Source organism: Odontesthes bonariensis, chromosome 2, assembly GCF_027942865.1.
Source record: "Odontesthes bonariensis isolate fOdoBon6 chromosome 2, fOdoBon6.hap1, whole genome shotgun sequence".
Lineage (NCBI taxonomy): Eukaryota > Metazoa > Chordata > Actinopteri > Atheriniformes > Atherinopsidae > Odontesthes > Odontesthes bonariensis.
The window spans coordinates 14,657,506-14,674,672 of NC_134507.1; the positions used below are offsets into that span (position 1 = coordinate 14,657,506).

General features: G+C 39.9%; 1 protein-coding gene across 2 annotated transcripts in view; it reads left to right on the forward strand.

The window, feature by feature from the left end:
• Positions 1–15,905: 15,905 nt before the first annotated feature.
• LOC142393041 (A-type potassium channel modulatory protein KCNIP2) overlaps positions 15,906–17,167 on the forward strand; it is a 103,084-nt gene continuing 101,822 nt past the window's right edge. For both annotated transcript variants that reach the window (XM_075478251.1, XM_075478250.1), the window contains exon 1: positions 15,906–16,498. In XM_075478251.1, coding sequence (XP_075334366.1) covers positions 16,426–16,498 — 73 coding nt within the window. In that variant the 5' untranslated portion in view covers positions 15,906–16,425. The remainder of the gene's footprint in view (positions 16,499–17,167) is intronic.

The following is a 17,167-nucleotide window of genomic DNA, read 5'->3' on the forward strand; positions in this document are numbered from 1 at the left end:
TTAAGAAAAGAGACACAACAGCAACAAAATACCTCAAGGTTCAGAAAAGTGGATCTGTATTTGGGAACAAAGTTTCCATTTTCCAACTGAGATCAGATGAAAGAGGATTAGATTAGGGATAGGGGTATTAATTCCACAGATGCGCACCAAATGATATTTTCTGACTGGACATGATGATATACAGTTTAACCCTAAAGACATTTTAGATTAATATGAAAGCATAGAACTTCTACCACAGCTGTATAGTAAAGTATTTGTATAATCTGCCCGCTACAACAAACCCAGTATATAAATGGTAATGTCCAGCCTACATAATCAAAACAATCTATCAAACAAGTGTTTGTAGGAATTTCTCAGTTGACCTTGGTTAACAGTGTGAAATGTAATCTCTTTAACAACAGTAGTATTGCACTCAGACTAAAGCAAATCAAGGTCCTCTTATTGAGCTCTTAATCCTTTTCAGGTTCAGCCCTATCCCTCAGTTAATCTTGAATCTGTGCAGCCAGCACATGCTCTTGGATGTATATCTTTCATTTCTGGTCATGGCTCCGTTCCATCACATAACGTTTGAGCTTGACCTTCAATATCCTTCCAAGCAGAAGAAGTTGTGCCCTCCTCTCACACAGAGGGAACTACACGTCATTGCTGATTTCATGCTAGATTAAGAATATCATTCACTCCGTCTTTATCCAATTTTTCTTTGCTGAGGTGAAAGGGCGAGGAACTCCAACCTCCCTTGGATTGGGAGGGTAGTCTGTGTTGTGAAACTAAATGTTAGTGCACACATTCTTATTACAAGAAGGTACGATCTTTACACGTATGTAAATTTATGTCTCTGCCTTACAGAAATCTTTGGACATTCAGTCTTGTTTATTCGTAAAATACTGTATACTATATGTACTGTATACCATTTGCCTGTGCGTGTAAGTGCGCAGGTGTGCCCTAGCAAATCTAATCCTACTGAGAAAACTCTGAGGGTCTGATTTATTTGTGGAGTAGATTAATCTTGTGGATGAAGCATCTGCCTCTTTGCCATGAGCACTGCGTACACTCTGGTTCTGTGCCATAAAAGGGCGATGACTATACATGTTCACTGCTCATGTGCATGTGTGAGTGAAAGCCCTGCCTATTGATACACAGCAGCTCAGTCTTGCCTCAAACCTTTTTATAATGTGGGTGTGTTTTCACATTACTCAACAATATTTACTAGAGAACACCAGCATCTCATAATGCAACAAATACTGTGAATAGGGAGAAGCTCTAATTCTGCAGGATTTGCGTAGTACCAGGTCACTTCTCAGGGGAAAGTTGTTTCCTCTTGCGTGATATTGTCTATCCCTAATTTACAATTGATCTGGATTGTTATGTGTTGGAATGCCTGTGTATGTGTCACTTTCAGTGCTGTTACTTGGTTGCGTGGGGGATCTTTTCTGACATGTTTCTTGTGCTGTCAAAGCATATTGTGTGAGTGATTACCTGTCATCGCAAGCCTTGAGCTCTGCTTACTCCCCAATCTCGCCACTGTTGTCGCTTTTCCTTTGTCTTCTCTTAGTCTCCCACTGAGTCTTTCTTCTTCCTCACATCTCTTCTTTCTCCTCGAGTTTCATTTTCTTCTTCCCTTTGAGTCTGTGTCCTACCAGAAAGGTGATATAAGGGTCTCGAGGTTGGCGGTTTCTTCGATCTGTTTATTTACTTTTTCATTTTATTTTTCCTGAAGGCGTTCAACCACAAAACAACCAGTGCACATCTTCATGAAATTCCTGCCATGCCTGTGTGCGCATCTTCCATTTGTAAGACTTGTAACAAACCCCACAATTGTAAAACATGTGCTGATGATGACATGCCTGCTGGCAGTGTGACTCAATGGGGGCTGTACTTACTATCATCTTAGAAAATACCCTGGTTCAGCTGGTTTCAACCTTTTCTACTTTTGGATATGCTCTGCTTTTCAGTTTTGTTAAGGCTGCACAGAGGATGGATATGGAGAGTTTGATTTATGTTGTTAAGCTTCTCTTTCAAAAAAGTACTTTTAATTGGGCCCCTTTGAAGCTCTCTTTCTTCATCTTTGCCTTTAACATTGCTGTCCAAATGTCCTCTTGAATCTGCAAAATGAGAACAAACTGCCTCAGCTTTGCATCTCGAATCAGACGCTCTTCTCTAGCTAATGGGAGGCAGTGTATTGGTGAATTGATTGTGACGACAATCCCTCGCCACAAGTGTTCCCACAAATCCCTGCTTAATGGCTGCTTTGACTAAGTCTGAATTATTCATTAATGTGGGTTTGAGAGTTTGTCTGTGTATGCATCATTAGTCTGAAATAAGTTAGAAGGGGAAATGTTACGTTACGTGTGGCAAGGGCAAAATGGGAACAAAAGAAAAAACCCAACAAAAAAACTTGTCTTCTGTGCCAGGTTGTTGCCGGGCTAACCTCAGCTGTCTTAACTGAATGTGTGTGTCAGTTTTTAGGACTGACACCGCTTCTAATGCCTGGTGACATCTTATTCATGTCTGATGGGTAAAAAATGTCACTATCTGTCTTGTGTTTTCACGAGTGACTTGCTTAATGTGGAGTTGAGGCAGTTTTAAGAAACATCCTGGTCCATCTTAAAGGATTTAAGAATGGCTAAATTCATGCAACTAGTAACCCAAGTGTACTAGCTCTGGGGCAACAGTTGTGGTTCAGCTGGCAAAAAGATTGGGTCTAGCTGAGGAGGCTGCTGCTTCTTACATTATGTCCTTTAGCACAGAAAACACTGGACCATCCCTTATGAAATGAAAAGGAAACCATTCCAACCCTCGAGTCCTGCCATCCCTTTTTGGATAAACAATCTTTAAATGAAATAATACATTATTTTATTTCTTACAACTGGCATAATATATAATATTCTAGCCTCTGTAAAACAACATAATGAGAACATATCAGACAAAGTATCAAATCTCCTTTTTGTACAATATTTATTAGACGGCATCAGTTCCAAACCCACATCACATTTGTTTTACTTAGAAACATAACATAAAAACTATTAATAAAGAATTTGTTTTATGTTATTTCTTCACTGTTGATTCATCTTTTATTTTAATTGAAAAGACATTCACTATTATTCTTTTTTTTTTGTGTAAGATGATGCATACTACTTCATTTTCAATTTGAATAATATAATTTACACTTTTTTTTGTTTATATTAGAATTGTATAACTTAAGATTTGGTGAAAGGGTCAATTTTGTGTTATTGGAAACTCTTCTTTGTCCCTAAAATGACCGTCATATTGGATAAACTGTGTTTCAGTCTCCACAGTGGTTATAAAATCAATCGCTGAGGTAAGTAAGGAACAGATTTTCTTAGATAGGATTTTCCTTTTGTGTAAATTGTTCCATTTTCTCTGCTGAAGCCCGACATGTCCACCCTGTTAGGCCAGATCAGCTACAATGACGCTTGTCTGTCTGAGGGCTTCTCTGTTTCACACAGGATCTCAGTATTAAGCCAAAGTAACTAAAGCTCTCCAGCACATCTACTGATATTGCCTTTCCCCCCCAGATGGCTCGGTTTGACCAGGTGGACGGCTCTTGAAAGAGCTGTACTTACCAAACCTCTGCCATTTAAAAGTCATGTAAGCCAGAGTTATTGAGCAGTTTAGGATTGAGTGCAGTGAGACTATCCTGACTGCTTGAACTTTCACAGGCTGCTGCCTGGTCTTTCTTCAGACCAAAAATTCCCTTTTTCTTCATAGTTCAGAGAACATGAATATGCAAGTTTCATGTCAACTAGATTGAGTTTTGCTGTAAGGAGGGTAATCAAACCCTTCAGAGTCGGCTCTGTCAGCAGCTGATATTGATAAAGTAAGTGTGCAAAGAATAACCGTCAGAACTGGGAGGCAGTGCATCAAAAAGTCAGGTATTTTTTACATTTATTACTTTATTCTATTATTATTATATTTTTTTGTTCTTATGGCACCAAACAGACCAGGTTCCTCGTGATGTAAAAATTACTTGGCAATAAAACCTATTCTGATTCTGAGGTGACAACAAACGGGAACAGATTGCATTCGGTTTGAATTATGATTGTTTTTTTTGTTTTGTTTTTTAATTAAGGCTGCTCTACAATGAGGCAACTGTTTAACAGATCCCCCAACAACAAAAAATAACATTGTCAGCATTTATTTGGTGTTTCAGCTCCTGATTTTTATTTTTTTTTTATGTAGAATTCTGTGCCACCTGGTTGTAAATGTATTAATGGGCAAATTAAACCAATCTACCACCCTGAGACATATATTGTCCCACTTCTGGATATGCTTTCACAGAAACATGGTCGCGAGCATTGTTTTTCTCTTTAATTTATACCGAAAGTAGTTGTTGCTGTGAAGAAAGTTAATTTTTTGGCATCAAAGTGTGGTCACTTCAAGCAAACAAGATGCTGATGATAAAATACTAAACTCAAGACTTCAAAACTGTCATCCACACACAAGTGGGTGACGTCACATCTATTCAGTCTGGTTGACGATTTCTCTCACTGCTCCATATATGCATCCTAGTGAACTAATATGGTGTGTTAAATCTGCTGCTCTGTTACTTTTTGGATTGGATTACTTTATCAGCTACGTTATCAGACAGGGAAGTGATGTCACTGCTGAGAAACCTCTCAGGTTTGTGTGACAGAATATCCATGTAAGGAAGAAGACTGTATCTTGTTGAGTTTGAGTTTACCTTTTCGGGGTGAGTTCTTGCACTATAACAAAAAAATCTATATTTTTTGTTTGTCTTTTCAGCAAGACACAATATGACGGCAACCATCTACATCTGTGCCAAGCATCCTTCTTTTACTCGGTGTGGTCATGTAGCACTAAGCTGGTAAAGACGGGGTGAGCTCCAGTGAAGCGTCCCTGTCTGATGATTACTCTGCCCAGTGGGTGGAACCAGCAGGACACCTAAGACAACCTGCTCCCGTGCTGCTGCTCTTGCAACAGGTACAGAGCAGGGTGAGACAAATGCATATTGTCTGACTGGATTCCAGACTATAGATGACAAGATAAATACTGACAAGAATGAAATCCTTCTTTAACTCAAACAAGATCTAATACTGTAACTAAAATTGTGAAAATATTGATTTATATATCTAAATTTTGTTTTAGAAAACCCTTTGCTGGCACACACTCTGCCATCTGGCATTTCAGGACAGATGGAGGCCTTGGTGCTGACCTTTTTTTGCATTCGGACAAAAGATGGATAATATATTTTCATTCCCTTGTGCCCATCAAGATGAAACAAAATTGTCATACTTAAAGTGATGGCACTTAGTGCCATCCAGTCACAGTAAATGCCAGAACTTATGAGATAACAGAGGAGTAGGCTTGATGAATGGCAAAGGATATTGATAACAGAGTATAACTGGTGTAGACCACAGATACGTTTGGATCTGTCTGGGTTATAAAGAATAATGACTTGACTTGATATGCTAAAATCCGACACCATCAACATAAACCAATATCTAGTAGAATAAACACAAGACTGCCATCTTCTCATTAGGAAAGATGTGGTTTAATTCTTAAATTAGAAATCCTAAAAAGTCCTGGTCTTTTACTCCAAAGCAGGAGGACATCTTTCTGCACAAGTTATTTATAGAGCAACAATTCACAAAAGAGGTTGCCTCAGGGCACTTTATATAGAGAAAGTATACAAGTTTTAGAAAGTTTTCAGAAAAAAAGCTTGGTAGCTTAATGAAGGAAATGGAGAGAAAAGAAAGCAAAGTGAGGAGAGGTGCTCAGTGCATCACTGGAGCTCTCCCAGCATCCAAGGCCTGTTGCAGTGGAACTAAAAGGATGTTTCGGGGTCACATGAGACGGCCCTTTGCAGGAGCTCTGCTAATATTGTCTTATTAGTACTTTGAGATTTACTTTGACATTTTCCATGCTGGTCTGGGTGCTGTGTTATGGATTTCTGCTGGCACACTAAAACATCTGTTATGAGTAACCATGCCAGCAGGAGAGTTGTTTACTTGTGGTCGCTGATGACTCTGCTTTCAAACCCAACTAATTGTAAATGGACAGCATTAAAGAGGAGTTCTGGTATTGTTGACCACTCACAGTGCTTTTACACTACAAGCCTCATTCACACAGACACATGCACTCATTCAGTACTTCTTAGCCCAGAAAAGGTTACGCAGTGCTTTTTTTGACAATCATTGACACTTACACGCTGATAAAACTCATTGCAGGAAATGTGGGTTCATTGTCATGACAAAGTGGACTGGGAGCTGGAGATCAAACCATTAACTCTGTGATTGACACGCCATCATTTTAAGGCTGTTGTTGGGAAAAGTTGTCTTGTTGAAGTAAATTCCACGGCAATTGACCCCTCTGTCATATTGAATATAGAACGCATAATTTTGTTTTCCCAAGTGTGTGCTGGTGTCTTCACTCAGACACTCAACCTCATGCTCTCATTGTCTGTTCTTCCAAGTTAGTCTGTCTACTACAGTTGCTCTCGTGACATTGCTTGTTAGTTTATTTGGGCAACCAATACATTTGGGATGCAAATAAAGATTCTTTTTGTTGTTGTTACTGACTATAGTTTTCATATGCATAGGCAGCAAAACTTAGAATTTGACAGGTTAGAACCTGCAAGTATGAGCTGGTTGACTCTGTTTTGAGTCTGTGTTCCATGTGGTGCTGTTTATAAAAAGATTCCATTCTCCACCATTTAATGGTGTCTTGACCCTTATGTGACATCTTTATCTGCAATTGTTATGCCTGCTTAAAGCGATTTGTCTGTGCAAGTATGTGAATTTTGCTACATCACCTCATCAAGGCTTATACATTTGTATGCGTGCCCTCTCTTAGCCCATATTTGGCGCATGTTCAGTTATTTTGCCTGATTGTGCATTGTTTAGCTAAAATCTCGACACAACAAATTACAGCAACAGTTCAGATATTCAGAATTATTCTTTCAGTAGCACGGCACCCCCAGAGAGGTAAAGTTGCTGCCAAGATGAGCAACGAAGGCTCTTCCTAAGGATCTGTGGTGAATACAGCGGAGGCTAATCCTCCCTCTATCACTGTTGGCTGGATGGCCATTTATGGGTGGTTTGACTGCTGTGTTTAGTTCCATCTCCTCTGTTAATCTGCGGGTAGCTGAAGTGGCTGATGAGAAGCTTCAGTACTTCCAGGACACGCAGACAAACCAGCACATTCACCAGTATAGCCTGAGCAGAATACTGTCTGCACTGGCATCCTTTTGTATTTGTTGTGGTTTGATGTGTAGTATAAGTGTGTGTTTGTTTGTGTGTGAGTGTGAGAGGGAGAAAAGAAGTAATATTCTCCAGTATGAGTCACACGGTGGAAATTAAAGCCTGGGATGATCCTTCCTCAATAAGCAAACACTTCATTTTGACAGATCATTAACTAGACATTATCTTTCATTAGGCCCCTCTGCATTACTTATTCAACACCCTTGGGACACACATGCACATTCAAACAACTGCATACACACATAAAGCCCACTCCACACACAGAGTTTAACAATGAACGGATTTGTTGCAATGTATTTGTGTTACTGAAGTCGGTGCATTGTCATCGTCTCTGGATTTCACATTTACAGGGAAAACAGTTGATAAGTCTTCATGCAGTGATTTGTGTTGAGTATATTTTACAGTTATGTCTGTGGCTACCGTTCAGTCCATTTACTCGCCACTTGTTTCAAAGAGCACTAATCACTCAGCCACTTTACAGATGGACAGGGTAATTAGATTGACAATGACTAGGAGAGCAAGCAGTGTTGTAAAGAGCATCCTGATAAAAAGAGGGGAATCATGGTATTGTGTAATTCACTTGTCTGCTGCTCCTGTCGCTCCCAGTGAAAACAAGTGGAGTGAGACTGACCTATAATGCCTCCTCGCCATCCACAATCAGAGACACAGTTTTTGTTGCAGCATCCAAACAACCCTCTGGCGACATTAATGGGAGAACACAAATCAAGGTGGAGGCTGAGAGGCAGTTTCCGGCCCACCAGACTCCATCCATTCGTCTGCTAGGCACATTGACATTTTTCCTGTTGGTTCTCTCCATCATATCCCACATCTACACACCAGTTGCTGCTCTCCATTCATCTCCCCCCCTTTTTTTTTTTTTTTTTTTTTTCTCCTCCCACTATAAAACCCCTGCGCATGCCTCAGTTGAGCACACCCAAGTAATCTATCAGAAGGTGATTTTTTTTTTTTTTTTTTATGAGATTTTTTTTTTTTCCTCCACCGATGGCTATTTAGCTGTCCTCACTCAATCCAATTTGTTATTGTAAGTGTTTGTCCAACACAGTTAGACTGTTTTCTCTGATGGCACACTGATGGAAAGAGAGGATATTTTATGGAATGTTATGACAATTCATTTGCCAACAATCAATGACACCCAGGGGAAATGGAAAATCCTAATGAGATTGTAGTGCAAAAGAACCGAACAGATCAAAATCTGACAGGATGATGAGATGTGAGATGACACCTTTTGTAGATTCACCTGCTTTAAACTTAATTCATGCTATTTCTTTTTATCCCTTCTTGACTAAACCCGCTTTCATTGATTGTGGATATCTACAACAATTCTGTGTTTAATTTCCACTAAAGTTCCTCAGACAGGCTCAGGTTGCATAGCTCTGGAGCTGCACATGCAGTCATTGGACAAGTCGGTACCCTTAGAAATCAATATTGAATCACTTAGAAAATTGATTGTTTTACTCGTGGTGGAAAGTGATTAGAAAGGGAGGAGTTTGCGTTTCTAGTCATGTATATTGGCTTTGAATTTCAGTGGAGGTCTCATCAGGGATGAATGAATTAAAGGAAATGCAATCAGCTCTCAATAGGCAAATCAATTTGTGGTTTGTCATGTAAACAACAGCCTCTTGGTCCACTTAACACTAATTTTTATTACCCCTGGGTAGCTCAGGAGGTGCATGTATGTGAGTGAATACACCCACTTATACATTTGTTTTCAAACAGTAGGACTCAATAGAGAAATACAACACCAATCATGTCCAGTCACACTTCAAAACCATCAGCAATCGTCTCTTTGACATCAAAGGGTCCTGTCAGACTGGAGCCATTGTGCATGCAGGATTAACATTGTGGTAATGTGTATGGATAGTGGCTTTTAATAATCCTCACTAATAGTCAGCAAAGTTGTAAGATGTTGTAATTTGGTTTAGCACTTTGTATGTGAACATCATTCATTTGTAAAGATCACTACTCCAGGTTGTTTTCCAGAAAATGTCAAACCAGTTTAACAAAACACGGACAGCCCATAACAATAATTGAAAATATCTTAAAGATTATAACTTATGCCTTTTAGATTTCCTCCCTCCCATGTTTTACTTTTTTTTTTTTTTTTTTGTGCAGGTATATGCATAAAGGCTAATTTCCACACTTAAGGATGGGAAACGGCCCCAACAGAAAACACTGACCTTGAACTGTCTGAAACACCTCATTTGTAGTCTAGTCTGTACTCAGTTTTTGTCTCTGACCTGTCTACATCATCATATCTTACATTTGCAAATGGCTAGTTTGGCACATCAAAAAAAAAAAAGCTATCTTGCAATCTTAATTTCGACCAATCAGATTGGACAAGGCCTTTAGGGAGGGTGCCTTAAAGGAACAGGACCGAACAGATTGTTTAGACAGAAACTATCATTAAACATGCATCTTGTTTTTCCCAAATGGAATAATGAATCTTTGTGTGTGATGGACTTAAAAACACAAATCTAACCACTTATTACCATGCAAAGCCTGTTCTTCATTGGCTCAAGCTTTGTAAAAGAATGTAACACTTCAAAGACTGAAGTTTTTTTTTTCTTTTCATAAGCTCATAAATGCAAGCGGCATGATGAGCAAAAGCATGGATTTGAACACTGATTAAAGATATTTATAGTAACAGTCAAAGGTTTGGACTCCCCATTTATTTTGAAAGATGTGAAAGTCATCAAAACGATGGAGCCTATCCCAGCTGTCAATATCTAAACTAACTCCGCAATATCTAACCAATGCAGATGACCAAAGGCAAAATTCTAATAATTCTTTATATTTGCTGTAGGGGTGAAGGTTTCTTTTAAAGCGTCAATTGAAGAGATGGAGGCCCATGGATGCATGTATTAAAATCACCATCTGTCTGATGGTTAAACATGAGGGACACTTCTGGATAATGTTTCAATTTGAATGTGGGGTGTGTTTGTCTGCCTTTCGACAGAAATGACTTCACTGTCTGGACAGAGAGGACACGTCTGGGACGGTCTCCTCAAGAGCACAAGGCAGGAATGAAGAGAAGACTGCAAAAAAAGGGCATAAACGCAGAATAAGATTCACCCTCCTCTCCACCCCCCAAAAAGAAAGAAAATTAATGAGTTGGCGAGAGAAAGCATGTACTTTACACTCATGAGTAATTCATACAAGATTCTAATCTACCTGGTTTACTTTCCTCCAGTCCAATACATAGAGATACAACGCTATACAGCTGCTCTGTGTGATGGACCTAAAGCACAACACTATGTACATTATGAGACGAGCTCGAAATAAAGAAAGCTGTAAATTCTCTGACGCCCACACTGTCTCCAACTCGCCACCCAGATGACAGGCAAATAGTGGCCTGACTGCGTGTATGCGCCACTTTTTCCTTAGATGGTGTCATCCCTCAGGCAAAAGGTGACGTGGGCAGCAGCAGCCCAGCCGACATCTGTCAGAAGATATCACAGGTATTAAATGCTCACTGAGACCGCGAACCGACCTGAGTGTCAGAGGTTACATTATATTCCTGTTCCCGAGACAGCAGCAGGGAATCCAATGAAAACAATTACAGACAAGAGTGATTACATGGGAACATTTTTTCTGAAGGTCATGAACTTGCCCCGTCCTGAGCGGGAAATTTGTGCATCTGTGGCTCGGAGGAGGTGGTGGTCTCACGGCGATGAAGAAACTGAGGGGACAGAGTATCGGGGCATGGCGGAGAACCAAAGCAGAAAGTCAGATTGGATTAGGATTACTGCAGGTTTCATGAGAACCAAATGTACTGTAAGTAGTAAGTTGATGGGGAGGGGAAAAAAACATTGGTTGGAGTAAAGATCAGCAAAGTCAATTGGAAACTGATTCTAATCGTATATCAAATGAAAGTATTTGGATTGGAGCCATGCAGGCTGCTGCTCGGGGCAAAAGTTTATGGGACTTAAATGCATTCTGGGGGCTGCACCGTGGTGTGGTGGTTAGTACTGTTGCCTCACAGCAAGAGGGTTCCTGGTTTGAATCCTGGCTGAGGCCTTTCTGTGTGCCTTTCTTCTGTCATTAAAAAAACAAGGAAACTCTGATCAGTCAAAACTACGTTAAAGTGATGAAACCTTTAAGTCCATAAAATGTAGAATCGCAAGTTACTCATTAACTGACAATTATCATGAACTCCTCAGAGTGACAGGTGGAACCTGTTTTATTCAAACCTTTAACAAACTGAATTATATAGTGGCATCATATCAAAATCTAAAGAGCTGAGGCTGAAAGCAATTTAAATAGAACTCCAAATTATAAAAAGAAATAAATCTGCTATGAGAAAAATCATGTACAAATGATTGGATTTCAAATGACTGGATGATTTGTCCAGGACTGATAAATCTGCGTGTGTGTTTTGACATGCATGTGTGCGTGTGGCTAAGTCTCACTAGACATCATCAATCAGCCCCTCTGCCAGTATTGACTGTGTGACCGAGGTAAAGCCGTCAGCTCTGAGTTGGAGGTCGCTGGCTGCAGTGAATAATGAGAGGAAGTGCCATTTAGACGTTCAAAGTGCTTTTTAATGCTGCTTAACAAGAAGGCATTCTTTCTATGTACTTTGGGAAGTTTGAAGTTTGAAAATACACGCTGTGGCAGCTGTTTCTGAGTTAATCCTTCTTACTCCGTTTTTCTTTTTCTGCTGAGAAGCAGAATTTTTCTGCCTAATAATCTTCACCCTTATTCTCTCACATGATATTGAATCTTATGTTTGAATAAAAACAAAACTCTACACAAGACGGACACAAAATGCTGTTACAGATACAGATTTTTGGTTGGCATCAATGTAGACTTGAGCGTACATGCGCATACCTTTGGGGATCCCAGACTTTTTTGCCATTAATATTCATGCTGCAGTTTGGCTCATGAGAGAGTTCCCAAGGACGGGGAACTGACCTTCAGGTTGCAGCAAGCAACCAGAGTGTATCTCGGAAGCTTTTTTCTCATCCTTTCTAAGAGTTTTTATCAGTCACTTGCAGACACAGAATCGGTAACTTGTTTAAGCTTTTGAGAAAGTGTGAACAATGTGGTTGCAAGGTACTAGAGGTTTATAGTAGACTTAATTGGCTATTTGAAGCTTCAACTATGAAACTACATTCAAATACAAGATGACTTGGAGCTACAAAATAAGTGAAGCTTTATCGAAATATATACATTTATCATACACAATATCCAGTTTTGTTGGGTTTTTTTGTTGTTTGTTTTACCACTGATATTAGAATGAAACATAAACTCTGTTTGAATACCAGGACCTTATGGATTTCACTGACTTTTACAAAATGTAAAACGTCGCTTCTTTATGTTGGTCATCAGAAGGAAATAATCTTACATCGGAACCATGTTAAATGTCTTTGCTCTCTTCTTGATGTTCCCGATGTTAAAATTCTGGATGCAAACAAAACGGCAGACTTCACTGCCTTGCTGGCACCGTGCCCAGTTCCTTCAATTACGTTCTGTGGTATAACAAGGTTGTCTCTGGGTCAGTGCACAGTTATGACTTGTTCACATCAACATCTGGCTTTGTCTAAAACTCTCGACTCTATTATCACTGCCCCTGCAGTCACAGACAGTCTCCTCATCAATGACTACCCAATTCTCTTTATTTTGGCTGCGAATCGCTAAATCCCCTCTAACTGGGCATGAATCGATCTCCCCACTTCCCCCATCCCTCATTCTTGCACACTCCTCCTTGCCTTCATTTAGTTTTCACCTTTCCTTGTCTCCTTTCATTTACCACACACAGAAATCCAATCACTATCCAATTGTACGTATGTGTGAAATATTTTGCTGGTATTAGATGACAGAAAAAGCAGGCCTTGTGGTTATTGTGGGCCACCCTGTGTTTATTGGCTGCATGCTGGGTTCAAATGAAGCTCTTCATGGTTCTAAGTCCCCTCTCTGTCATAATGTTTTAGTGCCTTTTAGTCATACTCTGCACTCCAAATTTAAACCAACCATGTAGGCCATTTGTATGTGATTAGGAGATTCCAGATAACCATACATAGGGTTGAAATTATTTACATGCACATGCTGGAGTCTGGTCAAATAAGCTAACAGCTGCAGTCACAAGGTTTCTTGTTGGAAAAACAAGTGGCAATAAGTTCTCCACAACAGAGTTGGCCTGATGTACCAAGGCCAAAGTTATTTGTGGATTCTTCCAGTTTGTCATTATTGCTGCCAAGTCACCACATAGAGGTGACACGTGGCATCTTCACATTTCTCAGCCATGGATACGTATAATGTGAATGGCTCTCAGTTAACCGAGTTGTGGGGTGTCTCCCGCCTCACCAAGAGATGCTTTGTGAGAAATGTTACAGAAGGCTGAATTTGGCACCAAATCGTGATATTTTTATTATTTGATTGAATGAAAATAGTAAGTAAGAAAAGGAACTGAAATGAAAACAAGTCTGTCAAGAGACTTGAACTGCTGGATTCAAGGCAGAATGTGGTAAACAGCAGCATCTCACTGAGGGTGCACTCTGGACTCGAGGAGAGAGTCTGCTGAATTAAAACTGACACCAGGTCTCGCAACACTCCAGTGTGTGATTGTTTGTTGGTTTAGAAATCTCCACCCTGTCTATATTGCAATACCGATGAGACAAATATTGGTATTATGTCTATTCATGGGATCTACAAATATAAAATGATCACAGGGATTTCTGGTATTTGCTTTGCATTAATTCACTCTGGTGGAGAAACTACTTGTCAGTAGGAATCTTGGAACATTTTGTGGTTTGTATTAAATGTAAACACACAAGAATATGCAAACTATTACCATGGTTTGTAATGACGCGTTGATGGACTGAATCCAGTGAATAATGGTAAAGTTTCGTCCACTGTTGTGAAAATCATTGTTTGAAAATGAAAATGAAAATTATGTTTAGCACAAAAACTACATTGCTAAGTTTAAGCACAAAAACCACTTTGAATATGGATGAGAATAAGATCAGGGTTTGGCTAATAGTGCATCCTTTCACAACATTAACACTTTCCCATTTTCGCTATGGTGGTGTTGAACGGTGGAGTCGGTTTTCAAGCTTTGTAAGCTGGTGTCTTTTACATCAAACCACAAACAAAGAGTTTTTCGTGTCTAAATCTAGCCAAACAGTGAGTGGAACTGGAAAAAAACAAATCAAACACCAGTGAAAAGACAGTGTGAGCCTCTAGAGATGCCATGGGGTCCTGATCAAACAGCAGAATTTGACATCCTGGCAGAAAAACAAGTTGTTAACCCAACAAAAGACACCAAAGGGTACATTATCCATGGATCCTGACAGGAGAACGTGATACCCTCCCTGACACTTAAAGGGGAATTTCGTTTTTTTTTTTTTTTTTTTAAACCTGGACCTCCTTTCTGGCATAAAATACGTTCATCTACTCGCTGATAAGAGTTTGGTGAAAGTCAGTGTCCAGTGTTGAATGATCTCACTAACATTTCAGCTGCTTTTGTGACCCTCCAACTCTGTGATGTCTGAATTGCAAAAAAAGCCTTTGATTTGAAGAATAAAAGAATCCCATGATAACATTTCAAGAAAAAAGCAAAAAAATTGACAGATGTCTTTTCTAACTGTTCAGCCTATTCACAATCAAAACTAGCAGTTCTATGAAAACTGCGGAACAAAGTCAGACTTCTATCTTGTCAGCTCTAGATGAAAATAGATGGAGAGGAATAGTTTGCTATTGAAACTGAAAGAGGGGGATTTTGAAATTTAAAATATTTCCATGCTTAACAAAAGTGGGGAAAACCCCAATGAGAAAAAAATACGATTGTTTTACTCTAAAGTATGACGCTTTTTTTATTATTATTATTTTTTTATTTAATCTCAACAGCTGAACTTTTAACAGTAGCACCTTGTCAAACAAAATCAGCATTTCATCTTGAATGAAAGCAAAGCGTCATCAGCAACACTAACCCATGGAGCAGCTTACATGCTGTCACTCTCTCGCTGTATTACCAATAGATATCAAGCAAGTCAAAAGGCCACAATCACTCAGCATCCACTAAAAGAGCAAATGATAATATCCATAAGACAGTTGCACATTTGAATAACTCAAGTGACAGATCTGATGCATAAAGATGAAACCAGGGTCTTACTGCCAACCTTTTTATTGACATGTGTCTAATTCAGATGTCAACTGATTCCTGTGAGAGGAAGATGGATGACTGAGTAGTGAAATGAAAGGAATCTATAACATCCAGTGCACACTCAAAAAGACTGGCAAAAAACATTAACATCTAAATCACCACGACGGGGACAAAAATTCCAAATGTTTATGCATGAGACAAACAAATGGAGGGATGGACTATAAGGGATGAAGAATGTAACCCTGATGTATTGTAGAAAATTATGACACGAAAGACGGATTGCTTGACAGATTGTGATCAAATGTGATAGTGTAGTAAGCGAGTGAGGTGAAATGAGGCAAATACACCAAAAGGGAGAGATGAGTGGAGGAAAAGCAATAGACACAAGGCTTCCCAGAGCTGGTGAGTATTTATAGATCAGATATAGACGGAACCTCTGCCTGGCAGCAGCAGTGTGCTCCTTGTTGCTCCTGTTGATGTCTCTGTACACATTCAACATGGCTCTGACTCAGAGAGGAACATTAGGAGGGGATGTGATGGTGATATTAATGGCAGAGAAGCGGACACAGGACCAACACACCAAGATAGATCTGCAGGACTGAAGTCAGATGTGCAGCTGTGCATTCCAGGAAAATTAAATTCACAAGTGTCATTCATATTTTATCTGAAGATATTTCAAAGACCATCCCTCTCCATTTCATTTGAAAAATAAAACATAAAAGTCTTTCTGCAATCTTCCTTCTCTGTGCGCACTCTTAAGCGTACGCGTGCGCGCTTGCCTGCCCAAGTGAGAGTGCCGACCAGAAGCGCGCTTGTTACACTCAGCTCCTGGATGCCGAGAGCGCACACAGAAACAGCCACGGGACATAACGACAAACACCGCGCTCCCCGTTTGTTTTTAGCACGCCAATTATGACTAATTAACGGTAGTATACCTGTAGCCCACCTACGTAAAGACGAAATATAAAAGCAGTTATTCTTCTTATTATTTTTTTTTTAAAGACTCGCCAACATATCAACTGCTTGCCACAGTTCCACATTCCGGCGCACACGGGGAATATGAAGACGAAAAACTGTGACCAAAGCTTCTCGGACTCGAGAGAGCTGGACGGATCCTATGACCAGCTGACGGGTGAGTGAACCGGCGTCAGACACAGCGGTGGATGTTGTCTGATTCCCTGCATGAAAAGATTCAATATGAATAGCCGACATGCTGGCCCACCTAACTTCAGGCGGGTTTGAATTGTTGCAACCTGTAAGATAATCGCATCACTGAAAAGAACCAGCCTTTTCATGGATTTTGATAGTTAATTTGCAGTGCACTACTTATTTTCTTTATGCATCATTTTTAATGTTAAGTTTTAATGATACTATCATTTCTCCGCTCTTTGCCCGTTATTGTTCTACCCCTTACAGTAGCTATATTTTTCCCCAAATAGGGATTAAAAAAAAGAGGGATACAAGTTGAAAAATACGAAACACTGAAATATTGTATCTTTTGTTGCATGACACTCGGTTTTCAGTGACTTGTGTGTAATGCTGGCAAATGATGTTTTGTCTCTGATAAGAATTTTAGTGTGATTTGCTGGCGTGCCTCAGCGATGGGAGACCACCTTCTGTCGCGAAACACGTGTTGTTGTAAAGCGCTGCGGGTAGAGAACACTTGTCAGACCGAAACCGACCACATTCCTCTGCTTCGGCGTGTTATCACTTCAGAAATCCCTCTCATTCCTATGAGCTTTGCCGATTTGACCCAGACTTCGGCAAATACAAAAAGGGCTGTGCATGAGTGCAGCTGACG